Here is a 27,985-nt window from a genome sequence, read left to right on the forward strand (position 1 = left end):
TCAGACCGAGATGGTTGGCGCCGTCGAACACCGAACAAATTACCGGTCTTGGTGCAGCGCCGTGACTCTGGCTTTGTGTTCCCGACGATGTGTGTCACGGCTTCTTTGTGAGCACGGGAAACTCAAAATGCATAGCCTACGTAGTAGCGTTTTTTGACACGTACGGGCGATGTTTCTCTTGTGGATAGTTTAGAAAAGCAATGACTAGATTATTAGTAACACTATTACTTTTTTTCCTCAAGTGACATTTTATTTATTTATTTATTTATTTATTTTGTTGAAATGTATGATCTCCACGACCGGAAATAAGTGGCCAAGATTCAATTGTTGCTTCGCGTGGAGCTGTATAGGACATCACACGCGTTAGTACCTGAAAGCGCTTTTTCTTTCTTTCTTCTTATTTGAGCAAATGCTGCTACGAATCCTGGCAGGAACTGGCGGTTCCCTGGTGGGTGATACTGTGAACTCCACGCATGGCCCGCCTTTTACGGGATGCTGCGGGCTCCTCACTGGCCCGATAGTTCAAACCGCAACCTCCTGCGATGCTGTGCTGGCTGGGCAGGCAATTTAACTTTTTCGTGGAGCCGGAGAACCGCTGCGCCTAGCCGCAGTTATAGCGTAGCTCTTTTCGCTATAAGTGGACGCCGTTTTCACGCTCGCCCGATTCTCAATATTACGCTCTTTTACCGTTGTGTGCGTTCGCTCTGGCCTTGTAATGCCTAACACATCATGTACGGCACTCTTTGAGACATATGTGTCGCGAAAGGCTGATTTAAGCGTGCGGATGTTAACACAGAAAGCCCATGGTTGCGTTTTTTGATGAGCTAAACTGGAAGTTTCAGCTGGTGGATAATCAATCTAAGAAGTTAGTAATGACGAACTAATATACTAACTGTTGTAGCTCAAATAAAACATCATTGATTTTCTTTTCTTCAGTAAAACGTACTCTCCGTGGCTAGTTATAAAGGCGCAATAAAAAAAAAGTTTCATTTTTTTGTCTCGCGACGTGGAACTGTGATCAGGCATTACAGGGTTTATCGTTTCCTCTGTAGAGTAGGAAGCGGTGCGTGGGTTTCCCGGCTGACTGTCTGTGCGCTCTGAGTCCCCCCCCCCCCCCTCGCTTTATTTCCGCCCCGTCAGCGCGGCTAATTGAATCGGCGCCTTTTTAGAGCACCCCACGCCCCGCCTTTCTCCTTCCTTGGTTCGTCTCGCGTGGTGTTCTCTGACGGCTTTCCAGTGGACGCTTCCTCCGCCTCTTGTCAATTTGCCCAGGTCCTCGAGGTCGGCGCTTCAAACGCCCTTAAACAGGATGCTGGCACTTTCGCCCCCAAAATTACCACCACCACCCAGCTTGAGTGGGTCGAAAGGGCAGCGCTCTCATAACGCCGAGGGTCTGGAGAGCTCGACTTGCACGAGGAAATGGGCCCGTCGAGCGCAGAGTGTTATTCAGCCGTTGCGAATTCAATTCGCAGGAGGCGAGATTGTCTTGTTTCGCGTCTCCGAGCGACTACGAACAAGTGTTTCCGCGCCCATTGGATCCAAGGAGTCCGCGTGGCGAAATAGGCCCCACGCGCACGGCGCGTATTGGCCATTGCGCGCCCCCAAGATGCGCGCGCTGTCTCGCAGGGCTGCTGCCTCCCCCGTCGGGTCGGATCGAACGCGCTAGCGCGTGCCAGATCCGTCCGTTGGCTCGCACTTGTGTCACGTGGCCACCCAGACTTAGCGTGCCAACGGCAGCGCCCTAGAACGGGCGGAAGGCACAGTTTTTCAGTAGCGCATGCAGGATGTCGCGTGGGCAAGTTCCCCGCCCATCCTGATGCACACGTGCTGGGCATTGGGTCTGATCTTATACCGAAACCGCGGCGCTCCTTTGAACGATCGCGCTGCCGTGGGCAGGGCTCGGTTGGACGCGTCGGGTAGCGTCGACGGTTCAAGTAGCGTGGCTGTCATTAGAGCAGAGTGCGCTGGCCCGCTGTCTAGGAGGCGTTTGGTAAGGTACGTCGAGCGCGTTCGCTAACGTTGATGCGGACGGGCGTCTCTTATCGTGCGAAATGTCCTGTCAGTTTCGTGGCGTCCCCTACCGGACGACGTCGGCATGTCTTGTGAAGTGAACTGCCGTTGCACTTCTTGGCCAACGCTGGTTCTCCGTGCGGAATGGGACGTCAAGTGGTGCCATGCTTCTCCGCCATTGATTAGTGCAGCACGTGCGAGTAAAAAAAAAAAAAAAATGCCGACGCGTCGAACGATGGCTCGTCCTCCTCCTGTAAAACTGTATGCCGGAAACGTGATGGAAACGGTTCGAGATATAATTGGACGCCATTGTTCAGGCTAGTTGGTCGCGCGATGGTTTGGACGGTTCTAACGTACGTTTCGCAGTCGTCTGCTCCTTAGTTGCCGGTTTGCGAAGGCACTTCTTTGAGGAGGGGACTGCTACACTGTCGCCGTGGGGGGAACGGGGGGGGGGGCGGTGGTTAACGAGCTGCTCCCGGCAGTCTGCTGTGCAGCTGCGATGTGCGGTACGTGCAGTCGAAGCGAGACAGAATGTTTCGACAGCAGTCTCGTGCGATGACGCCTCTGGCGAAGAAAGCAGCCACTTTTGGGGCCTCTCCTTTTGTTTGTTTTTTTCAGCGCTGCAGTCATTGTGTAGCGGGTCGGCGTTTTTATTGTTTTCGCTGCGCCTGTCGGTGACGCGTCTGCTCATGACACGGACTGTGAGGGTGGAAAAGAGAGAGAGAAAAAAAACGCGTTTCCTGCTAGTTGCGCGGTTGTCTCCCGAAGGAAGCTGAAGGAACGGGAAGCGTAGACACCCGCGGTGGCGCGCATTCCTGCTAGTCTCGTTTGACGAGTTGTACCTGTGGCTCTGGCTTCGACTTCCTTCCCCTTTCTGCGACGCCTATGCCTCGCGCACCTGTCTGTTGCAGAACGCTTCGCAGCGTCTGCGCATTTCGACTTTGCGACGCGCTTCCGATCGTCCGTCCCGCACGTTGAATGGGCTGGCTCGCCGCGAAGTTGGAGACATAAACACAAGTTTTCTTGTTTGTTTGTTTTTTCGGCGGGGAACAAAACGCGGACTAAATGTGCATACTTGAAGTGTGTTTATTGCTCCAAGGTAGAGGAGGGCGTCAGGTTTTTTTTTTTCCCTGTCCGAGGGCTATCGCTCGTGCTTGGCACATCGTGTCCTTGCAGCCTGCAGTAGCTACGTTTGCTTTATGGACACCCCCCCCCCCCCCACATAATATCCTATGGAGTCGGCCTGTAGGGCCAGAAAGCGATCGTTGGGTTCACGTAAACTCTAGCGGGTCGTGCCGAACTACCGTCGTCTGTTCCGGTCGACCCTTCTAGGCAAGCGGCGTGTCGGCTCGCCCATCCCGTCTTGGGAAGATGGGTGCAAACGCCAGTCGGGGGTCGGGTCACCTCCACTTCTTATTCGACCCGCGCGCGTAAAGTTCAACTGAATGAAGCTAGTCATTTTTGCTTCCATATTTAGGACTGGCGTGCGAGCAATGCACACTTGTGCGTTTTTAACAGACATCTGGGCGTTCGTGTCGCATGATAAGCGTTTGGTGCGCTGCAGCGCCAACGCGCAGCACGCGCCCTAGACATTGCCTCTGCTGGCTACTACTACTACTACTCTGTCGCTGCAGTCGGTTCGGAAGGGGTCGTTCAGCGTGGGTTTCCGCGCTACGCGATGCGACGTCGTCTACGAAAGCCCCGTGCGCCGATCGTGAGCCGTTCCTTTCGACAAGGGATCGGCGCCGTCCGTCGACCGCCGCGGAATGACGTCACGTAACGCGAGACCCGCAGGCCTGGAGGTTATCTTATACTTTGTCTCAGTAGTTCGGCGCAGCAGGGGTCGAGGCTGGGAGGCCTCCAAATGCTCAGACGCTTGCCGGGATCGACTCGGATCGACACGGGATACCTTTAGGCTGTGTTTGCCCTGCCGATTGGTCGGCGGCGCCCGCGCTTCCACGGCACTGCTGCGCGGAACTGCCGAGAACATATTGCGAGTGTTGCCGCGCATTGATGAAACAATCGCCCACCAGCCAGCCGAGCGTCCTGCGAAGCTTCGCCAGTGCGTGCAGGGAGTCGTTGCGGGTCGCCGCCGCCGCCGCCGTCGTCGACGCCGTGCGACCTTGGGGCGAGAGCGGGCGCCCGCTGCTGCCGGAAGTCCGCTGCGGCGCGGCGAAGTTCTGTGCTCGAGAACGGCGCGCGGGGGCACGTGCTTGCCTAGCAGCGACCGCGGTTTCTCGTCGAGCGCGTCGCGCGCGTGCCCCCGGTATCCTTTTGATCGCGCCGCACCTGCCGAGGGAGATTATCTCTGACGCGCGAGTCGGCGTTAAGTGTCCGAAGACGGCGTTGGCGTGCCTCTACAGAGCTTCCTCGTTGCGCTTTTTTAGTATAATGGTGGCGGTGAAGTTAGCAGCCAGTTCGCCCGGGATCCGGGGACGTTTGGAAGTAGGGACAGACGCAAGCGAGGGACTGGGTGAACGAGCAGCGGTCGCTTCGCAGCGCTCTTAACAGTTCCGCTCATTCGTTCTTTATATTTGCCGTTGGAGGCCACCTAACGCTTGCCCTTAAATGCTGTATGTAGCTGCTGTCTTCCGCCTACCTTTGAAGCGGGGCCGGAACACTCTGAAAATCATGGTTAGTAATTGTGCAGTCCATTCGTTGCGCGTTCGAAGAAGCACAGGTGGCCGGAATTAATCCTCCACTATATACCGCGTCCCTCGTAGCCCGCCGTGCAACTTCGGGGGACCTTAGCATCCCCACCCTCCCCCACCCGCCCACACAGACTATTTGATTTATCCCAACCTCCGTCGAACTCATTTTGTGCATGGAGTGTCGCTAGCGCACGCTTTCTCAAACTTGCTTCAGAATCAGTTTATATACAGATGGCCATCAAAAAAATGAATACAGAAAAAAAGGCACTTTGGCTTCTGAGCATGCCAGTACCGGTGATTTTATTCCCTGAATCCGTTAACTTTAAGCCACTTGAGCACTCTTGTAGGAAATGATAGCCAATAGAGAGTGACTCAAAATAATGAATTGTGGAAGCTGTGTTGCTGGAGGCGATCGCTCCGTTTTCCATGGGAAGTTGGTACACGGGGTTTCCTGTTGCTCGTGCTTTTTGCTTCAAACGTTCTTCGGACTTCATTGCGCTTTATATTTTAAATTGACATCACTGATAGTTTTCTAAACACACGCGAAATCATTGCGACTTGTTCCATTTCTAACGCAATATTTTGTTGAAAACTTTATAACTTTGCAAAGCCTCTAAGCGGGTATGCTATAGGGGGGGGGGGGGGCGCTCTGGCGCGTTCTTGTGTGCTCCGTAGGCGTGCATTCCCCTGCATGGCGGTGTTGCTTTGGAGCGCAGCTCCAGGCGACCCTTCCTGCGGGAGCGTCGACGTCAACGTCACTCGTAACCGAACTAACGAGCACAGCGAAGGATAAAAGAGCGAACGCAGAGCGCAGCGTGGGATGAAAGGCGGCGAGAGCGAGGAGGAACGCGGAACCATGAGGCGGGAAGCGAAGGGGGGGGGGGGGTCATAGCGAAAGCGTGAGAAGAAAAGCGTAGTGCCACGCAAGAGGCGCTCTGCGGCGACGATGGCGCTAGAGTAGCGCGCGTCGACCGTTCACCGATGACGCCACCGATGCCATATATGGAAACAAAGCGCTGCATTAGCGGTGGTCTGTCTGCGGCGGCTGCTGTGCATCGCGCCCACGCGTCACCCACGCGCTGCCACTGGCGATCTCCCGATTTGCGAGGCAGTCGCGCCACACTTCGCTCCGTCTGCAACGTGCTGCACGAGACAGATTGACCGCGCCACCCAATACATCGCGAAATGAAAACACTTGTGGAGCTACGCACAAATTTCGCTTTATGGAGTATCTTAATAGTCGGTGAATTTTTTTTTTGGGGGGGGGGGGAGGGTGAGAGCGTTTTGATTTGCGTATCCCAAACACTCTTTTACCAACACGCGCAGCTTCGACCAGTGACTGCAGCGGCGCTGCATGAGTCCCTCCTTTCCAACGTCTACACTGCGCGCGTTTGTTTGGCGTCGGCATTTGCGCTGACAAAATGAAAGGTGTGGTTAACGTCGAAGAGAAGCTGGCTCAAGGCGTTCTTCGTGAACGCTGCGATTCGCGAGGGTAAACTCTCCTCCTCAGTGCCCGCTGGCACCTACGAGCGGCCGAACCGAAGAGGCTAGAAAATCTTTCGTGGGTATTTTCCCCTGCTTATTCCCCTCCCACAGTGATAATTTCCCTTGTCATCTTCCCAAGAGACTTCGCGTTTCCTTTCGCTTAATAAACGTTAACAACGCTGCTTTTCGAGCAGTTCCGATCGCCCTTCCTACACTAGAGAGCGCCACTGGAGAAAGTCTTCTGCTACGGCGCAGCTCCTCCGCCTCGACCAATGCGCATGTTTTGCTGTTGCGCGGCGCCAAAAGATCTTTACGCCGTCGCCATTCCTTTCGATGGTTTCTCTCGCAAGCACTATGAGACCGAGGGCTGCCCCCCCTCCCCCCTGAGGTACCCTTGAGTGACCCGACGTGGACACACGTAATTCAGTGTGACAGGGCTCGCGGCCGAACCGTTCGAAAAAAGGCAGCAGCCGCGTTGCTCTGGTCGAGGCGCGAGACCTTTCCAGCGTCGACACTCCGGACGACGCCACCTCAACTTTTGACACCTGTCAGCGGCGATGGTTGCGAAAGCGACCGCAGCTAGCTTGGCGCATGCCTGCACAGGTGAGCCGCGAGAGGCCGGATTATCTGGCAGGCCGCGCTTAGCCCTCCCCACCCCCCCGAGCGCATGCCTCTAGCGTTGTTCGTCCTGTCGCTGATCTCGCGACGCTGGTCGGTCGCATACGTGTGCGACGGCGCGCGTTGTTACATTTGAAGCAGTTTGTACATTTTTCATTATTTTGCCCTTCTCCGTCCTGGCGCCCCGTCACCCCTGCTATTTTTGACGCCCGGCACCCCGATCTCGTCTCGGCGGCAGCTGTGCGGCGGAGCGCGAGCGATTAACTCTTGCGCAAGTGACAGTCGTACCCCCACTCCCTTCTTCCCTCCTCGGTCCGCGGAAAGAGGCAAGGTCGCGGCTGGCTTCTGATGCGCGGTGTGTTCCATTCGGCCATTTTCCTGCTTCCCCCTTTTTACTTCTTCTCTCATCTCCCTCGCTGCTTTTTGCTTACTTAAAAAAAAAAAAAAGAAGCATTCTTTCGATTTGTGGCTGTGATAGGCTGCCCCGAAGGGCGCGCTTCGTTGCGTCGGCGCGTCAGTGTGCGAGTGTCTGTGACAGCGCGCGCTGTTGCGACACGTCAGCCAGGTGCCGTTGCTGGCGAGCGTTGACTAAAGCCCCTTAATAATTTGAAAGTAGCGACACTCTCCTCCACTCCCGCGCTTTCCTCCTCGATTCTCCTCGCCCGCCGGCTGTGCGCGCTGCGCACGGCACGCTTCGCAGGCCATCGCGCGCTCGCCGGCTTGATGCATCAGCTGGCACCCGTGATCGCACCTAACTTCGGGATTTTTTTCGCGCTCTATTATTAAACGAAAGCACTAGATAGGGATGCAATGTGCTTGACTCTACCATGACCCACATTTATCACCTTCTCGTTTGAGCAATGAAAGCGCTAAACGTGCGCGTTTGCGGCATGAATTAACAATCGCAGCGTATTGTATATAGCCCACATTGGCTTTGATATCTTTATACTGGTCACTTCAACAGGGCAGATCTTTAATTAGCGCAGTATTTAATTTAAATTTGTACATTCTTTAATATTTTTCGACACAGTGAATGCAATTAAATGCAATTTCAACTAGTGCTGCATTTTCGCGGAAGTACTTTTTATGACACTATATTTTTGCAGTCGAGCCAGGCAGAGATTGCGGTAATTTAGTTGGACGTCATTGCGTGCGTGAAGCTTCAGAAGCAGGACAGTGGCCGCAAAAATGATGCGAAATTTGCTATAACGTGATTATGGATTTTTTTTTTTTTGGGGGGGGGGGGTGCAGGGTGGGAGGGGTTCAGTCCTAAAAGGCTCGGGGCCTCGGTGTAATGCATATGCCGCGCATTTAATACCTGGGCTATAGAAATTTCATTCCTGCTTGAAAGAGAACAATTTTTTTCTAGTTTTTCGCGCTCTCAAGAGAGATATATTTTTATTGACTACTGTAGAAGTGAGCGTAGCCAAGGGTTGGCTTGAAATTTATGAATGATTGCTGACGGCAACGGACGACTAGATTAAGAGATGGGAAGGGGATGCTGTCTCTGTGACTTATTCAGTGTAGCCCATCGAATGCATTCAATTAGTGCGTCAGACGCCCGTGGTGATGCAATATTCAGCGCTGTAAAGGACGATAAGATAGGATTTAGCCCTTCTGTGACTGGGTCGGTTTCAAGGAAACAATTCGTACTATTTTAGAAACACAGAGCTTAAGAATCTGACGTTATTTTGATAGCATAACTAAATATAAATTGTAAAGATTTCACCTATGGCGAATGAAAGTCAGCCTTAAAAGGCATCTCTGCTGACTCGCTCCTCACGTACCGCTAGACCTCGGAATCGCGGTAGACTTTCACAGTCGCGGCGGTCACACAAAGGCCTTCATCGCTCTAAAGATCCATAGCAGGCAAGAAGATGCTCAAAGCTTATTTGCGCGAAGTTTTGGTCCTCCTTTGCACATTATTCTTCCAATCTGTGGCATTATTGACTCTCCCAGATGTCATTCCTTTTGCAATTTGCCAATAAAGCTGTTTCGTAAGAGCTGGAAAAGCTGCCAGCCGCAGCCATTACCATAGATCAGAGAGGGCGGCATGCAGGGTTTTGTCAGTTTTTTCAGCTACTTACTGAAAACATCGTGCCACCCCAACACAAATTTCAGACGCAGAGTACAGGTCTGGAGCATAGAATACACAGCCACTGTGACACACCAGCACATATCTGGCCAGATGCAATTTTTATTGCAGGTGACTCCTGAAACGTTACACGGAAAACACACAAAACATCCAGGATGGCACACACTTCGGAAAATAAAAATATTTATATAAACCGCCGGTTAGAAGTAGCATAAGCTCGAACCCAGTAACATGAAACATTGCATGGTGTTATTCTCCAGACGATATGCGTCCGATGTTGTGAATCCACTTTATTCTGCGGCTGATGTCGTTCTTCCCTCGAGGAATCGTGAAAAGCATGAAGCTATTTTTTCACGCCGGCTTGTGCACTGAAATGCGCAGCAACCCGGCATAACGCGGTGCGAAATGCAGAGTTCGAATTAGCTGAATAAAGGAACACGGCCTGCCCATGGCGCCGAAGAAAAACAACAACACAAGCAAAGCGACGCTTTCGCGCGCGTTTCCAAGGCGACGGCTGGGGCCGGCCGGAGCGGCCAATCATCGGTCAGAAAAGCGCTGAGTGGAGAGGCGGGCGAGGAGGATGTGCGAGGGTTGGCGGCGCGGCGGCAAAGTTCACAGAATGGCGCTACTTTCAGTATCAAGGGGCTTTAGCGTTGACAGGGCAGACATAATTTTTTGGGGGGGGGGGGGGGGGGGGGCGAGCTGTCCGGTATGCCGCGATACCGGTGTTTGCATTATTTACGCCGACGTCACGGCCGTTTCCTTCGTCGGATGGAGGAGGAGGATGTTCTTGCCTCTGCATTCAGGCTTCGCACTTTGGACCCTTTTCCACATCTGGCACACGTGCGGGCAACGCTTTTTGCTCGTTCAAAGCTTCATGCTTTCTCCCAAGAGGGCTGGTCAAACCATGCCCTCATTAACGTTGTACTTAAACCTAATCTTGTTGGGTCTTCATTTCAACACCGTGCTCACTATATTCTAAAGCAAAGCTTTCTTTGCATCTTCCTTCGACTGTTCCACTGCTGCTGCTGCTGTCCTGCATGCCACGTTGGGGATTGGTTGAGAATGTGTATAATGCACATGGCCGAGGCACGGGAGAGGGGTCTATGAGATTTTAACAACAGTTCAAAGGGCGTCGCCACAGTGCGCTGTGTAGCTGCCCGGCCGCCAACACGGTGCCCTCTGGGCTGCAGCAATTGCACATGAGCCCCCCCCCCCCCCCCCCCCCCCAATAGCATTGCAAAAGCTGTAGGGCTTACCTTTTACTCAAGCACAACAGCCCAGAGAGTAGTTAGAATAGTAGAAGGGAGACAGAGAATTGATGAAACAAGTGAGTGACAACATTGCCATTCTTCGGTAGGGGCAGCTTACATACTAAGAGGATCGCGGCAGTAGAGGAAGGCAACGTAAAAATGCAGTCCTCGTATAGGATCTCTACTATTACTAGACATCTCAGCGGTAGCAGTCAAGCTGTAAAAAAAAAATTACATTCAAGGTACGGTACAGCACCTTTCAGCTATTCCTAAAAAGTAAACATCGTGTAACTTTGTCCATGCGAACAACTGACGCAGTGCATGCAGATGCTAAGCGGCATTAAAGCATCACAGCCGTCCAGCTAATAAACACTTCAGCCATGATGTGATGTGTACCATGTGAGGGATTGACAGTGCTAACGTTCCAGCATGCTGCAAATCAGTGGCACACTACAATGCCTCGAGCAAACCCGTGTTGTTCTGGGTTTCGTGTTACGCAGATAAACACAAGTGCTGCACGCAAGGTAACATTAAACATCACGTCACAACTGTCGTCTGCCATCCGCATCGCCACAACACTGTCATGAGCACAAGCACCCCAGAAAGCTTTGCTTGCATAAATTTTATACGCTCCTGGACTGAATGCGTGGTGATGCTCCCAAGAGGACTGCTCAAACTGTGCTCTTTTTAACAATGTACTTAAACGTAATGGTCGGGTCTTTATTTGAACACCATGCTCAGTGTAGTATACTCTCCTGAGCTGTGAAATTTCGTGTGTAGCATTTGCTAGGTGCTAGGGGCCTCGTTACATTAGTAGTACGCATTTGAGCTCTTCAACGCAGCTACCAGTCCCACCTTCACTTTGGAATATGCGGTGGTGCGTAGTTGCAACATTGCAAGCACAATTCTCGGTCCAGAATTTTTTTTCTTTTTAGATTATTTCCCTTCAAGTTTTTTTTTTTTTCTTACAACACGTCACACCGAACAGCTGCTCCCAGCAGTAATGACACAGTGCACAAGTGTGGCAGTGATAGGACAAGGGCAAAAAGCACAGAAAAGAGTGATTGCATGGTCTGAGCCTGCATAATTGTTGTTGCAGGCTTGGGGACGCATTCCTGGCGCTTGGCCAACACTAGCATGCGGAAAGTGTTTGCGTAGCTCTTGCTAACCATATCCGTGAAAGGAGAGGGGGGGGGGGTTCTGTTTTATACGCGGTTCTCCTAAGTTATTCTCTGGTGGTCAGTTAAGGTGCATACTTTGCTGCCCTCCAGTAGGAAGGTAACTCTTCCTTCTTTTCACATCTCTTCACTCTTGGCTGGCAGCTTGCCTTCTGTTTGAGTTGTACTTGTCTTTACTGATACTTTCTTATCATGGAGGTTTTGACCTCTTCACTGGATAGCACTAGACTGATAAGTGCTGTGGTGTGCCTTTCTACTTCAGAGACGGGCAGCCACAGCAGGATATGCGCTCTCTATGGGATGTGCAGCCTTTCCGATAACACTTGGTTCTTGGAAAGGAGGGCTCATTTGAGAATTGAATGTCAGTTTGTTTCTCTTACTGCGAACTAAGAATCGAGAGTGAACAATTACAAATAGTTGCACCTAATTTGAACTGCAAGTCTGCATCCAGTGGTTTTGGTTTATGGTTAGTTACACTATGTTCAGGCTTTAGTTTGGTTGTCTTTGTGGTTATATCCCATGGTTGCAACTGGGTGTGCTTCTTTCCAAAGTGTTCTGACTAATAAACAGTCTGATAAGCAGTCAGAAGCTTGCAGAATCTTGTATGGGAGCTTGAATCTCGAGCTTGTTGCTTCAAGTAATAAGAGCAGTCAGAGTTTTTCGAACAAGTGCCTTGGTTTTGTCTCCTCCACACACCCTTGGGGATCGCTGTTGTAGGGTCATATGATAAAACCGCACATGGGATCGCGAGTGGAAGTTTGTATGCATTTGTTTCCTTGGTTTTCTTAGCATGGCAGAAAATGCAGAAGGGTATGCAACATTTACCTTTTGTGTACTTAAAAGGATAAATTATATTTTTAGGCACGTCAGTTGTTAGAATTGTCTGGGCCACTCCATGTGGCCTGAGCTAACTCTGAGGCCTAACAAGGGGGGCTTCTGCAATCCTTCCACGGGCTGTATCTCTGGGGCTATTTAGTAGACTCCCCAGTGCTGCCACCTTTAGCTGTGTGAAGTGCTGGGACTTCTTCCCCTAAATAAACTACCTGCTTCTACTTGCTGGCAATTGCTTCACAACCAGAAGTTTGAAAAAAAAAAAAAATAAGGCCATTCAGCTCTCTTATTGCATCAGAAAGCGGAATGCAAGAGGCTTCATTCTGCTTGCATATGCTAGCCACTTCTCCTAGCAGAACCCAATCAAACTTCGGGTTCTTGAGTATGCAGGCTGCTTGCATCCCCTAATCCAAAACTCGTTTGTCTCTGTATGCAAGCCGGAGCTGCCGTGTATTCAGTTGTGTTCTGTTTACTGGATGGTTTACGGCTGTTCTTGTTTAGCTTTTTCTACTGGCATCGTGTTTATAATTCCAATCCTTCAATTCCGATAAGTCTTTCTCTGGAGCTAGTGTGCTCATTTGAGTCTGACAGGAGGATCCTGTTTGGCAAGTGATTTGTATTGCTCTTACGTTTTGTAGTTTGTCAGAGCATGTTCTCGGGAACGCAAGCTCTTTCTGTATGTTAACCAGTGCTGCTGTAGAAGCAAGAGAAACTCCTTGCATGTTGGCATGTGGAGCTTAACAGACTTTCCAATGTCCTTCTTGTATCTTTGCAGCGTGGATCAGACGAGCTGCTGACGCAGACCAACGCCGTGAGCAATGGCACCATCATGAGCCCACAGAACAACCACAGTGACAACAACAATGACGCCAAAAAGGTTAGGGGCTTTTATTGAACATTCACAATCTACCTTAAACACCTGTTAGACGGGCAAATTTAGTGTCACTTTTAGAGCACTTTGCCGTTTGTAAGGGGTTTTGCATTCTTGTGTACTCTTTGTGTTTTCTGTGTATTTTATCTACCAGATTATAAGCAGCAGTACTATCCTAAAATTTTCGTTGCTGCAACTTGCATATGCATAAAACCATGCACACTGGCATGTCACACCGGTATGCAACTATCCATGACATGAGATAACGACTCCTTCAAGCTTATGTATGCAAAGGTTCAAAACCAGTGTCAGTAGCACTTCTTCGCTTTTCCTTAATACCTAAGATGATCAAAATTGTTACTCACATCGGCTTATAGGCTGTGTAACATTGTTGCTAGTTGCAAGCAAAAAATATCACCTTTAGGTACTCTATATCATAGTAAATATATTGCTAATGGTGTGAAAATACCACTAGACATATATGTATATGTGGTGAAGGGACATGGGTGTTGGCTACAAGAACATGACATTTTACTTAATTCTGCTTCGTCCTCCTTCACCTCACGTTAATCACGTAGGTCCCCTACATAGTATTTCACAAGTGAGGCACTGGTGGTAGCTTTCTTGTCACATAACCAGTGGTTGACCTGTACACTGATACTTCATCACAGAAGCAAGAATAAAAGCAGTTTTAAGGCAAGCATTTCTGTTTCGTAGCACTTGTTATACTTGAGATGTTCCACAAGTGTCCTGAAAGTTTGTAGGCATCAGGTTTTTCAAACATTCAAAATGTGGGCAGTTTTAAGAGTTGAAAACAGGTTAGAATTTCCTGCTTTTTGGCTGCCAGTGGATAGTTTCTGCTTATTTGTGTTTCTCACTGTGGATTCAATATTCAGTATTCTCCTGGCCTTTTTTTTTTTTTACATTTTGAAGCTGTCAGAAAAAATAGTTGCTTATTTCTCTGCCTTCTCCCATTGTTCAAGCAAACTAGCTTGACCACCTTGTCATCAAATGGATGGAAAGTCAATTACTAGCATACAGACATGCAAAACATTCAGGGTCTTGCATATTTGCTGCAGGCGTTTGAAAAATGGTTTTGAGCTCACCGCTGCATGGTTCTTGCTCAAATTTTGCAGAAAGATTGCATATTGGAGTCCACATTGTTTAGTATAACACTTGGTGCAGTTAATTGCCTGGTTTTTAAGAAGAAAGTGCAAATTTGCCTGTGCTTTGTGGATGCGAGCTGCTGTCGCAATAGCACAAGTATAAATTTGTGTCACCGCCTGCCGTCAGCAGCAGAAAGCAGCGTTTCAGGGAGGGCAGTCGCCTGTTCCAGGAGCGGGCAACACGTGGCAGCCTTCCCTGAAACTGTGCCAAGTGTTGTACTAAACGACGTAGACTACAAAATGCGATCTTTCTGCAAAATTCAAGCAAGAACAGTGCAGCAACGAGCGGAAAATGTTTTTTCGAACAGGCGCAGTGAAATATTCAGGACCCGTGTATATTCACTGTATGATATTGAAAACCGTTGACAAGTTTGAAACAACTGGTGACTTGGCGAAAATTAAGATAACTGTACCTTTGTGGCAGTCGCTAACATAGCCAGTACAAAAGTCAAAACAGTTCATTACGCACTTGCATCGTGTTCATTGCATTGTGGCATGCATATCTTTCTGCATTTTAGCACTTGATTTTCAGCATTTCCCGAGCTTCAGGTTACTCACTAATTTTTCTTTTTCTGCTGAGCCATGCTGCACATGCTTGCTGCCATGGAGTCTGCCATCTTGCTTGATGTCAGTTTATGAAGGCAAACCGAGGTTGGCAAGCCCAGTTCACAATAACCATCCTTGAGAGACCGACTGTGGTTATGTCTGCCGTGCAACTTGAGCAATGAGCGCAGTTTTCGGTAACCACGGTCTGCTTAACCGTGGTGAAGGCTGCGCTTGTGATGGGTGTTGACTCGCAACCTCTGAACCGTGGCGCAACCTGCAGGTGAAGCTGGACACAGGTGGCAAAGTGGTGGTTGGAGCGGGCAAGCCCTCGAGGGTGGTGCACATCCGGAACATCCCCAATGACGCGACAGACACGGACATTGTGCACTTGGGTGTGCCCTTTGGCAAAGTGACCAACGTGCTCCAGCTCAAGGGCAAGAATCAGGCATTCCTCGAGATGGCCGACGAGAGCTCAGCCATTGCCATGGTAGACTACTTTGCCAAGGCCTCGCCAACCGTACGCGGGCGGGTGGTCTACGTCCAGTTCTCCAACCACCGCGAGCTCAAGACGGATGGCGTCCATGGTTCCCTGGTGGGTCTTGGTGTAGATCTCTCTACATTTCACAGGTGGCATGTGGATAGTAACGCAGTGATCCTGGAGGATTAGTCTCCTACCAATTGGGCTAAAGTTTAGTGCGCTTACAGTGCTTCATCATTTCTCACCGCCTTATTAAAAACCATTTAAAGGGCCGCTAAAGGCAAAAGTAAAGCTAAATTGGTAGATTAATGCTTGAGAATGTCTAAGGCTTTTTGGCTCAGGGCTATGGCATCAGAGCCAGTGGCCAGCAAAGGCTCTCGGAGACTACGCAGAGTGCAATAGCCATTCAAGAGACAACCTTTACTGTCCGAAGCCCCAGACCAACTAGGCTGCTTCCTAGTCGCCGCTGCTCACGCTCTGGCCACAGGCTGGCTGCGCGTGGCACAGGTGCGCATGAGCCAAGCCCAGGGGGTGATGGCGCCACAGCAGCGCAGCCATGGAGCCACTGGCCCCACAGGCTTCAATATTATCGTGAACAAAGTTTTAGTAATCAAGAAATTGAGGTAAATGTAGGACACAACTTGTGAGTTGCAGGGACTTTTGAGTACTGGCCCGACCATGTAGGCACTCTTAATTTTAATTCTGTCACTAGTACTCAACCTCTCCTAATAAAAAGAGTGTTGCATTGCATTATAGGACAGAAGAAAATACTATTTGTCCAGTTCTATTTGATGTTTGGAAAAAATAACTCAATGACTTTACCGTTGACAGCAATGCGGGCGGTTGAAAGGTTTCGTTTTTGCTTGACTCCGTGCTGCCCGCGCATCCGTGTTTCAGTAGTAGTTTTGTTATGTAGTGTTGTGCTGGTTCTGTTGGGCCCACGGAACTCTCACAAACTGCAAGTAGCAGAGCAGTTTATGTCCATGGGATGTCATGGTGTGCCCGAATGGTCCACACCACTTGACTGAAAGCAGTGGCAGCGGCAAATCCAACGCTCTGTCTTCACTCGGTTTCCTCCATGGCCGCACGTTTACGTATTGAGAGAAAAACTGTAGCACTGTCTGTCGGGCGCTGCTTTTTTTACCGATGGCAGTAATGGATGGTGATGGCGTATGCAACAATGTCACTCTCCAGCTCGGAGGCGGGCGATTTGAGTTGCGACAAGGGTATGCGGACCCTTCGGATGCAATTTTCTCTTTAAATGATGTCTTTTCTCAGCACGAAACAAGTACAGGGAGGTTTATGGAATGGTATTTTAACAGTTCACGTTGACTTAATATTTGCCTTTAGTGTCCCTTTAAGGAAGGCTTCATATATCACTGCATTAACTGCTTGCAGAATTTTCTTACTTGAAATCTCACATCTGTGAAGTTTCATGTGACTGGGCGTATACGGATGATAACATTCCTGGTACTATGCCACATTAACTATGTTTGCACAGTGCCAGGAACGTGAGCAGTATACTTCAATGTGACCAGTGTTAGAGTTGCACAGTCGCATGAAAGCGATTGCATCCCCGAAAGTGATCACTCGGGTGCTTCCCTTGGTTTCTGGCAAGGTGCGTGTGTGCTCAGTGTTAGTGATCCAGCTTGCCCTTTGTGCAAGACTGCGCAGGCCAACCAAGGGGGCGAGGGTGGTGGTGCCAACACGGTGCTGCGTGTCGTGGTGGACAACCAGATCTACCCAGTCACACTGGACTTGCTGCACAGCATCTTCAGCCGAGCAGGAAAGGTCCTCAAGATAGTCACCTTCACCAAGAGCAGTGAGTAGCGTCCTCTTTCACCTGCTCGGGTCACTCCGATTCAGTGTTTTAGGTACTTTCTGTCCTTCATGCATCTGGAGAACAAGCTGCTTCTAGTGCTCGGCATGTTGTGGTGTTTCTTGCGTGGTACATGCCGTCTCGAATATTGGTGCTTGGGTGTTTGTTGTTACTCATGATAGAGAATTAAAGCTTTGCATGATATGTTACATGTTAGCATGGTACATTAAGGCCAGTATGCATGCACCACCTCAAGCTTTAGTATATAGTTGCTGCATACAGTGCTGGAGTGTAGTATTAACAATGCAATTTAGAATGAGGCTTGCGTATTCCGAATATTGAGGCTTCCGTATTCCGCTTCCGTGTGAGGCTTCCGAATGAGCATTCCGTATTGCCAGTGATTCGCTATGGTGCCATGTGCTAGGTGGAAATCGAACCACTTCCCTGGCTCAGTACTGTCCCTGTAGGCCTAGCAGCACCGAAACAAAGAGCTGCTCCGATTGATATTTACTTCACATTACAATGCCAGGTGGCTGGATCGAGGGCACCGATGCTAGAATTGGCAGTATGCCACGTTCTGCTTTCGGTTGAGCTCGAAAGTTTGTTTCGTAAACCAACTGTTTTGTGTTATATCCTGTCCTGTCTCCCGCCTCCCCTTTTTTTCTTTTTGTGTCGTTGCTGAACCGGCCTTTCTCTCTCTCCCTCCCAGATTCATTCCAAGCCCTCATTCAGTTCAGCGATGTCATGGGTGCTCAGGCGGCAAAGCTGGTGAGTGCCATTGTCTACTTGCGGTGGACGACACAGATTTATTCAACATCATGATTACACAATGTCAAGAACATGGCAAAAAGCTGAAAGAGTGCAGCTTGACAAAGGCAGCTACTTTCGTTCTGTTGCAAAAAACTGTGGTGCGCATTAGATTTAGGTGCACCCAATTTCCAAACTTCAAAACCGCAAAAATTGCATTTCGCTTGTGGGGGTCACCGTGGCAGACAACTTGGCCACATTTAACTGTTCCCTTACGGCGCTGTTCTGTTTCAAATATGTCTTACCAACTCGCCCAAACGTCTGTGTTAACACACATACACACACGAGCCTTACCTTCAGAAAATGGAAATTTATTTACTTAATGCCTATCATCATCACTCTTCTACAGCAGCTTATCGCTGCTTGCGAAGAAGCACGTCATGCTCAGTACGGTCTGGTCCATGTAGCATAATCTCAAGCGGGATGGTGGCCCACGCCTAGACTGCTCCAGCGACACGCAAGAAAACCAAAAACATGTGACGTGACTTGTTGCTGCTAGCTTAACATGTAAAATAACTTGTAGTGTGAATCTGCTCTCTCGAACAAACTGAAAACGACGGCGGTGTCAGGGTAACGCTATGACGTGAACACTTCACAAGCTTGTTTTGTTGGCATGCATGGTAGCTATCTTGCGATAGCAATGGCAGTGACGTTGGCTAGGCTGGCTCTGATGGCAGGGTGTTGCAAACATGGTTTTGGTTTCAATATTGGGCTGCACTGCCCAAGCAATGTCTGGACAAATCTTCGGGGTAAAAAAAAGAAAAAAGAGGCGTGTGCTAAAATCGAGTAAATATACAATAAGCCATTCTGGGTTACCATTTTAGTCTTGGAATCTTTCTAAAGCAAGCCGAAAATAGGTGTTTTCGGTGGGAGTTCACATGTGTGCGAAGCATTCGCTGTACCTAAGCAGAGCCACAGTGCCGCTGCTGCTGCCACTGCCACTATTGGAGTTGCCTCTACAGTCACCATTGTGTTTGGGCTTGTGCATGATGACTAACAAAGTGCAAATGATTCGGCGAAGGCTAATTTCAGGATCGAAATAATAAAAGTTAGGCCCCATGAAATGTATGGGTGCTGGCTGGAAGTTTTGGTTGAAATTGAATTCATTGGAGTGGAATAAACAGAAGTATGCTGTACTGCCAAATGAATCGGCGGTGTTTCTGTGTTTTTCGGCCGCTTGCGTAGTTCGACCCGTCATTTGTCCCATTGAGATTGAACTAATGGAAGTCAACTGTATCTTGCTGGCTTAGCAAGCCTCTTCTGGTAAGAGTGGCTTTTCTTTTTTGGTATTGCAGAATGCTAATTTGCTTCACAACTCAAGTCAGTTTCCACATTGGTGTGCCTTTAAACCCTGGGCACATTAGAATGGCGTAAATGGGGCAATTTGTGAAATTTCCTGTTTTATGCAGGCTTCATTCGTTGTCCTGGTGCCATGCCATAGACTAGCATTGTCCTTCAGTTGCAGTGGAGCCGTGGCGTTGTCCTCGTGGCGCACTGCAACTTGTCTTTTCTTTCTTCACTGTAGGCCCTGGATGGCCAGAGCATCTACAATGCGTGCTGCACGTTACGCATCGAGTACTCCAAACTCACCAACCTCAACGTGAAGTACAACAACGACAAGAGCCGCGACTTCACAAACCCCACCCTGCCCACAGGGGACCCCACCCTTGACATCGGGCTCGCCGGTGAGAGCAAATGTCTTTTCCTCGTCTTCTTTCTTGCCGTCATGTAGCACCCCTGGCTGGTTCTAACTTGCCGCTCCAAAATGAAACATTGTGACTGCGTAAGGGCTGATGATTTCATTTCTGCTTTTAAATAGGTTTAGAATACAGTACCGCCATATAATGTGTGAAACATTAAACAGTCAACGACCAATTTTACGGGCACTCCTGATAAGGTGGACACCTTCGCCGAAAAAAAAAGGGGGGGGAAGGGAGGGGGGAGAGATTATAGCTAGAAGCCGGCTGGTGCCTGGTTTCCAGGTTGTTTACATCTGTCCGGGCCAGGCGGCACGCGAAATGGCTATCGGCATCTAGAATGAGAGCTGCTGACAGGCCCGTTTCATGCCAAATTTCGATGATGCTATCATTTCCAGCTTCAGTACTAGACACCGTGATCGCCGCAGCGCACTTGCGTACAGGCTTGCGTGTGAAACGGGAGGCACACGCACATTATACAGGCTATACATGCGTTGCAGTACACTTTGCCGTACCCTGTACATGCGCCAAGCTGGTGCCACCGCATAATGTTGTTGGATGGCGCAATGGCAGCCCACTAAAAGGTTTTACAGTTTAATAGAATGTGTGAAAGTGTTTGTTAAACGCAACTATGAAATTTTTTTTTTCTATACTGCATAGCTTTTAACAACAAACACTAGGATAAAAACTGTCATCTTTCTTTTTTTTTTTCCAGAAAAACGTGTTTATTGAGTCTGGCAACCCTAACAGTGAGGTGGCGAAAGCTCAGCAACATGTGTGCCTCTTTTTCACTTCACGTAGCCAAGCCAGCGAACAATTGGCAAGGTGTGCCACTCGGTGTATTTCTACCGTACAGAGGTTGCCGTGAAAGTTTGCTCCATGCAGCCCGGCCCTCACGTGGTCAAGCATGTGCCAAAGTGTGTTGCAGTGAAGCATACCAAGAATAGGAAGGGGCCGCCGTCATGGGGGACATTATGCATTTTTTAATTGTACACACATGGCATTCGCCGCCTCCTGTTGCAGTAAGAGCACCGGTATGCCTAATCAGCGGTCTAGCAGGCCTGAGCTATCTCAGACGCGCTGTGGTGATTTGTGCCCTTAGGGTCAGTAAAGCACCTGCATTCATCTTTTAGAATGCAATTTTTAATACATTTTTGCGGCCCCTAGGGAGTCTGAAAAATCGGACGTTGACTGTAGTATGTGAAAAACCCTCAATCCGCGATTTGAAGAAGCTACCAGTAGCAGATGATCCAGCAAAAAGTGTTTGCTTATTGCGCTAGGATGCTTGCATTACCTAATCACTTCAGGCAATTATGTAGGGCATCAACTGTGCTTTAATTCTAGTCCAAATTTGAGATCTGTGCAGTTTATTAACTTCATTGTTCTGTAGCTTTCGCCTTTTTTCATAATTGTAAGTGCACTTAACACCTTACACTAATCACGTGAGAAATTGGTCGCTGGTGAAGCAAATGCGCAACATTTTCTGAGCATATTTTGTGACAGTGAATTGCAGGTTGCAATGTTGCGATCTAAATTGCTATGACTAAGACCAGCTGCTTCGCTATTGTGCTGCCTTTGTTTTCATTTGTTTTGCTTCCTTCGTGTTTGTTTTTGCTTGCAGTTATACTACTGCCCTGTTTCATTTTTGGTACGTTCAGTGCACATCAAGCGAGTAGGACAAAGCTCTAATCCTAACTGGTCCGTGATTTGCATGCGCAGACTGGTTATAGCATATAAAGTTGCCGCACTTACGAATATCCGCGCAAAAAGTGGTGCTGCAACATCACCAAAACATTTTTAAATGGCTTCACACGTGCAAAACATGTATGCCAAGCAGCCGTACCTATCTGAGAATCGAGCATGCAACTGGGATGTTTGCATTCGTATAAATTTGCGGACATTGAAAGGTTAATGTCCGAAAACCGCGATCTTGACATGAAGCAGACAAAGTAACAAAGGGGGGAGGAAAAAAAAGTCTACTGAGGGGAAAGTAAGCCGCTGACTGCACTTTTCAGACTGCGTTTTCAAACTGGCTCAGTTATTCGAAATTTTCTGCGGCACCGCCACCAACTCCACAGAACTGATCTAGAACAGCAACTGAAATTTCGGACATCGTACAGTGTCTCGTTTGATTTTTCATGCTGCAATCTTCGATGTCGAAAATGTGGTGACTGCAAACAAAGTTGCCGCTATTCGAGCCTTTCCCTCGCCATCTGTGACCTCACTTTCGTTGTTGAAGTGGTTTCTCCACTTCCCAAGTGGTGCACAGCCTAAAAAGTCATAAAAGTCACAGCCATAAAGCCTACAATCTCCGAACTAAATTTGTAGGACGCTGTTTAAACTGGTGGCAGTCTGCACTTCGTGACAATGTGCACTCAACCTCAAGAGCCAAAACTGCTAAAATTTTTTTATCACCTCATGTTTTAGCATCGACAGCGCGCACTCATTTAGTACGCTGGACGCGCCGCTGATGAGCACCCGAGCAAAAAGGCTTCTCCGTTACCCAGGCAACCTTAGCTTGCCCACATGGTGTGGTTTGAAAATTTCCATTGGCGCATCTCTGGTGGAGGGAGTGTTGATGTGTAAGTGACACAGCCTGTGTGGGCTGGCCTTCCCCCTTTCAAGCATAGTGCCAAAACCAAAGCACAAAGTTAACGGCATGACATCATGCACACTCAATTCAAAAGGCGCTGCGCAACTGAGACAAAGAAACACAAAACCACTTCACAAGCACTGCCAACTTTTATGGTTTTATCGTAAAATGCCAGATTTCTAGAGCTTTTTATGATCGTCATACCGAAACTAATAATTTTACTATTCTACATTTGGGTGCAACTTAGGGCAAAAACTTATTTTTACTGGTATCGGCGATACTTTCAAGTAGTAACCTTTAGGAGACAACACGTGACTCAACACAGGACATATCAGAGCATAAGGCCAACAGCATTCCTGGCATTCTGCAGATATATTGAGCTTAGCACACTACCAGGAGCTCTGTAGGCCTAAGATGCGTGTCTCATGCTAACGTGTCAAACAACCGGCATGTCTGTTGCTGAGGGTTTGGTACAGAAGGCTTACACCTTCATTTTATCTTATAATAATCAATGTCTTACCACGAAAATAACTGAAATACAGTTTTGAAAGAATTGTTTGTTCTTGCCTTGATTAACCAGTATTAAGCCTTGCAGAAGAACTATCTTTGTCCTACTCGCTTGTACATGCCGTGCTATTTTGTTGAGTATGTACGTGTCCCTTGTCCCTTTGTTTGAGCACTGTGTGGTACTCCGAATTGATGTCGTGGTTGAAGGGATGCGGGCTGTGGGAGTGGGTGGTGAAGTATGGCAGGTACCTCCGACGCTGCACTTCGTGTGCTTGTTCGCGCTTTATGCGTCTTGTGGATGGCCGAAACAAGCTAGGTAATGTTGCAGAACGCTTGCTGTACCTGTCCTTTTAATTTGACCGCCTTAGTTCAGTTTCCTCTTAACCACACGTTTCGAGTATTGGGGTTCGTCTTGGCAGAGAGTGCTTTATCATACTCTTTTATACAGGCTGCCAGCATGTGCGATTGTTGCAGGCAGGTGCCAGCTATTGGCTTTAAAGAGCCTGTGAAATTCTTGCGAAGACTGCCATATAGTAAGGTGCCATAATGTGGACGGTATGTCTGTAGGGAAGGGCGAAAGTGAAGATACATTTATAGGCTGCTGTAGCTTTTCGGTGACAGCAATGGCAAAGCATCCCATCTAGTTGTGAGCAGGCAAACAGCAATTTGCAGTTGAGTCCGGAAGTGCAGACATTTTTAAGCTTCAGTTTGGCAAAGCTCGATGTGTAATGCTCAGGCAAGTGATGAAGCATGGGTCATTGTCGTTTTGGAATGTTGTTACATTTTCCTTGAGTCTCGAGTGGCCTGTGTTGGCGACACTGGGGTGATACACGAAAGCGTCGTAGCGCCCTCTAATCAGTGCAGCGCGCCCACAACAGCTAGAGGTGACCAACTTACTTACTGCTGAAGCAAACAGTGTTAGAAGTCCAGAATTTTCGGCGCATAGGTTGTGTCCATGAAAGTAGTGGTGGCTGCACAGGGCTGGAAGCTTCCTTGTACTAGTCCAGCGGTGCTCCCTGGTCATTGCAAAGTCCACAGCGCAAACTATAAATAAACGAAACTCAGCAGCAGCACTGGCTAGTCGAAACACGCACCCACTGGTGGTTTTTCCCAACATTCTGGCCAACATGGTAATGCAAAGGATAGTTCTCGCCCATTTCATCGCATTCTCTGCATAATGGGTCCCTTAAGCGTGTGGCTCCATCTTTGCAACATTCAAAAGATCAAATGTGCAGGTCTTGTACTGGATTAGTCTGTTGCGTTAGCAGAGCAGTGTCGTTGAGGTGAAAAGTTGAACTTAAGAGCTGAATTCAAAGAACTATTTAACTACAGAAAAGGAACCTGGCCAGTGGTGGACTGATTGGTTTGGTCTTGCCGTGCAGGCTGTAGCCAGGTTGTGAAGACTGGCCAATTTGTCCATCCCATTGGCTTGCTGTGCTTCCACCTTGCTTTTTAACAAAAGCAGTCCAAGGGTCTGAGAATACAAAAGGCCCTTGAATCGACTTTTTTTGTTCATTTGTTTGGTTAACAACACCAGCCCCTCCCACACCCCCTCTCCGCTCCACCGCCAGCACTATGGAACGAGGCAGTGCATGACACCATGTTGCAGTGCCCTCTCTTAGAGAGAGTGACGAGAGAGCTATAGATAGATGCCATCGCCTCTCCTCACACCCCCTTGCCCCTTCCTCTCTCCTCTTTTTGGAAATTGGCACGGGAACAAAAGGTTCGTTGGGTATACTGGCGTCCCCGTTTGCTGCCGCCGGCCCGGGCCTGACCTCCCCACTAACCGCTGCCTATGCCGCCAGCGCCACAGCAGGTAGGAGCTCTCCCCCCAAACCTCCTCGCCTGCCTTGTTTCCCTCTCTGCACTGTCCGTTGTTTTGTTTTGTTTTGTTCTTTTCTCTCTCTCTCCCTTCTGCTTCTGCTGCTGCTGCTGCTCATTCTGCCAGGCTTCATTCGGTCTCCACGTAATACTAGCACTACGCAGAACTCGCTGGTCGTGGCTGCAGATAAAGGAGCTTACCACTATCACACCTTTCATCCGGCCTGCTTTGTGTTTCTATTGTTTCCTGTAGACTGGGCTCAAGTCAACAGCTTGCGTGCCTTCATTGTGTGTGTGTGTGTTGTTGTTGAGGTTTCAGCTGGCACCGAACTTGGTAGTTCCTCGTGGAAGAAGCGAGACGCACAGGCTGGTGTTCAACATGATGTTCTGGTTGTTATATAGCAGCAGCCAGTGTTTTTTTTTTTTTTTTTTCCCTTTCCAGCAATGACCACGTGCCCTTCTTCAGTGAGGCTGCTAGGTCAGAAGGGATGGGATTACTATCTTCTGGTGTGGTTGTAATATGATCTTCTGATGGTCGAAATCCACAGGAAGATGGGAGTCTAGAAATGATCAGCCGTGGCCAAACCAGGGATGCCTCTTGCTGGAGCCAACATTCCGACAAACTGACCTCTTGATGAGGAAGTCCTTGCCAAAGACAAGGCTTGTCCTGATGACACTTGTTAGAAGACAGGGTCAGCTTGAGACATCCCTTGTTCAACTGCTAGCATGTTGCTGTTTGTAATTTGGCTCTTAAGGTGCAGTGGTGTTAATTGTGTAAAGAAAGCTTGGCAAAAGCAGCAGTTTTGTTCACAGAGCAGCGGCTGCTTTAATGTACCTGGTCAGCAAGTGCCGGTGTGCAGGGTATGAAACACTCCTTTGGCGTAAAGCTGTGTTCATCTCCATGTGATGTGGGATGAACCTTTCTGTGAGAAAAACTGTCACATCACACTTCTTTAGAGAAGAAAGCCTTCTGGGATGTTGGTTACAAACTTCTGCACCATGCTACTAGAATGTTGATTTAGCTCATAAAAAAAAAAGGGTTCTTTTCCATGCTTGAGGCTCCGTACCTTTTGGTTTAGACAAGCCTTGCACGCATCTCGCACATTAGACGCGGTAATTATTTTATTACTTCATAAGCAAGAACAATTTACTGTGTGCTTCCATAAATTTGACTCTGGTTAATTCAACTTATTGCTTTTCTTGCACTATTTAATTCATAAATGGTACAGATAATTCAAGCTCAACTGATGCACCTGGATCAGTGCTGTCCTGTTCAATGGAATAGTTCTCCGAGAAGAGCTACTAAGTCTTAATGTGGCATTTCTGGTCGAGACAGGAAGCAACGGGATGGTAAAAAGGCACACGTCAATAAAAGAATTGCTGGTTTCTATAACTGCTGTCTGCTATGAGGAAAGATTAGCGTAAAGTTCCAGAATGATTTTTACCTCATGGGGTTTTTAAAACCTGTAATGCCTAGCGTATCATATGTGTAGGGTTCTGCTTTTTCGGCTTAAAAATCTAAGGATGTTTCTTGAAGGTAATATCAGAACTTGAGAGAAGGGCCTGATTTTTGTTAGTCACGGTCATATGAAGCCAAGGAAAGCATAAAGGAAATTATTCTCTTTAACTGCAATGTGGAAGCAATAGGTAAAGGGAAATGAAAGTGAACGAAAAAACTGCTCACCGCCTGTGCGAGCCACATCTGAGGTTGTGGTTTTGGCTCCCACCGACAGCAAGTCGTTTTATTTTTCAATTCCCTCTACCTTATCACATACATTTTAGTTTGAACAATGGATGATTACCCCTATGCTTTCCTTAGCTTCATTATCTGTGGGCTTCATATAATTTGGAATATGCATGCAGCAAAAGATGTGTGCTCAGGGCAAACATTTATTTGAAGAGGCCATGGCACCTAGTTCTCGAGCGTGAATTATGCATTGCATTTTGAACCATGCGCACACCTCGGCAAGTTGGCCAAATTTGAGCAAGTTCGGCGTGATGAAATTTTTTTAACATTGCGGTTTATCTGTAAGCAGTCTGGCAACACCAACTGGTGACGAAATGAATCACGCCCGCTCCTACGGCTCGCTCAAAGTAATCGGAACCTATCTCGAAGGCCATGCTCTTATGCATTGCGATCACTGGAAGCATTTGCAGGAATCGGAAAAATGTCGTTGTCGCCGTGCGTTTTGTTTTCGAATGTGCATCTCTGCGAGCAGCCCGGGACAGTTTCTGCAGTGGTTCTCTGGTTTGTGCTGCTTTTGTAGCTTGAGTGAAAGAGATGAGGGCACGATTCAACGACGAAACCCTTGCTGGATCATTGAGCACTAAAGCATGCAGAGAAAAATGTCCGATGTGGTTGCAGACTGTTTTGAAGCAGTCGGCACAGCGGGAGGGGGGGGGGGGGGCATTCCGCCCTATTTTCGTAAGGCGGAATGGCCTTGAATTGTTTTATCTGCAATGCTTTTTATGAATCGGCTAGTGCGTATGTTACAACAACATACCTTGTGGACATAACATGTCAGTTGCATGTTATTTGTGCACCTTTGTGCTTCCAGCACACGACGTACTAACATGCTTTGGTTGTGAACGAAAGTGTGTGCTGTGGCCGCCGGTTGTGGAAATGGGTTACTCCGCTTGTTCACAGGCGCGTAGGTTCAGATCTGCAATGCCTTCCATCTAATGATTGTCGTATTTTGCTACTTAACGTAACATTGACTTGCATGACGCACACCTGCATCTTTCTTTGATAAGTGATGCACACTCTTTTGTCTGCGAATGCAAGCAGGGAGAGAACGCTTTCGAGCCTTTCTAGTGTCTAGAACAGAAGTATGAGCTAGTTGGTAGGGATTCATGTTAGAAAAAAAAAAAGGTTAGGCATGCAGACATTGACACAAGAGTTAAACGGACTCTGTTTGTCTGTTCACGTGTGTCCGCAATTGGTGGGCCAGAAACGGGCAGCACGGTGTTTGTGCTGTCTGCTTCTCTTTTCTTGTGTCTGTGTCTTCACGCCCAACTTTTTTTTTTTTTTAACGTGATTCGCAGCATTGCCTGCTTTGTATGAAATGGAATATATAGGACACTGTGTATTTTAACGCAAACTATATCCGGGCGCTGTTTCGAGGTGCCGGGTATTCATGTTAGTGACTTGTCTGCTGTTTCTGTGTGCTTCTGTGGCCGTAACAGTGCTCACTTCGGATGATGTGGCGCCATGGCTCGTGAAGTTGTTCCTCTGGCTCACGCTGTGTCATGCTTTCTTCTTCTTCCTCCTCTCCTCCTGCCTGCTTCCTCAACCATTCTAATGCTGCCTTTTAAAACATTGCCACAGGAGATCAGTTTGACAAGAAGCAGGGTAGGTGGCTCTGCTGTCTCTCTTAGTGCCTTGTAGAAAGCGCACTTCTTTTTTCTTCTTCTTTCCCTTTTTTTTTTTTTTTTTTAATGCTCACTGAGTGTCACTCGTCAAAGCCTGGATTGCTTTCTGGAAGTGGCTTGGATGTCTTAGCATTGTTTCTTTGTTGGTGTTGCCATTAGTATTGTCACCTATCGGCACCAATATTTC

The 27,985-nt window shown here is 48.5% G+C and overlaps 1 protein-coding gene across 10 annotated transcripts in view; it reads left to right on the forward strand.

Moving 5' to 3' along the window:
• heph (polypyrimidine tract-binding protein 1 heph) overlaps positions 1 to 27,985 on the forward strand; it is a 185,701-nt gene that overhangs the window by 132,067 nt on the left and 25,649 nt on the right. For 4 of the 10 annotated variants that reach the window (XM_075673060.1, XM_075673066.1, XM_075673061.1 and 1 more), the window contains 7 exons: positions 12,897 to 12,998; positions 14,985 to 15,296; positions 16,848 to 17,004; positions 17,711 to 17,769; positions 19,334 to 19,493; positions 24,329 to 24,421; positions 27,755 to 27,778. In XM_075673060.1, coding sequence (XP_075529175.1) covers positions 12,897 to 12,998; positions 14,985 to 15,296; positions 16,848 to 17,004; positions 17,711 to 17,769; positions 19,334 to 19,493; positions 24,329 to 24,421; positions 27,755 to 27,778 — 907 coding nt within the window. Of the gene's footprint in view, positions 1 to 6,480; positions 6,750 to 9,614; positions 9,703 to 12,896; positions 12,999 to 14,984; positions 15,297 to 16,847; positions 17,005 to 17,710; positions 17,770 to 19,333; positions 19,494 to 24,328; positions 24,422 to 27,754; positions 27,779 to 27,985 lie in introns of those variants that run through there. The other 6 variants (XM_075673064.1, XM_075673057.1, XM_075673058.1 and 3 more) reach the window with 6 other exon arrangements.

The sequence above is a fragment of the Dermacentor variabilis genome, chromosome 10, assembly GCF_050947875.1.
Source record: "Dermacentor variabilis isolate Ectoservices chromosome 10, ASM5094787v1, whole genome shotgun sequence".
Classification (NCBI taxonomy): domain Eukaryota; kingdom Metazoa; phylum Arthropoda; class Arachnida; order Ixodida; family Ixodidae; genus Dermacentor; species Dermacentor variabilis.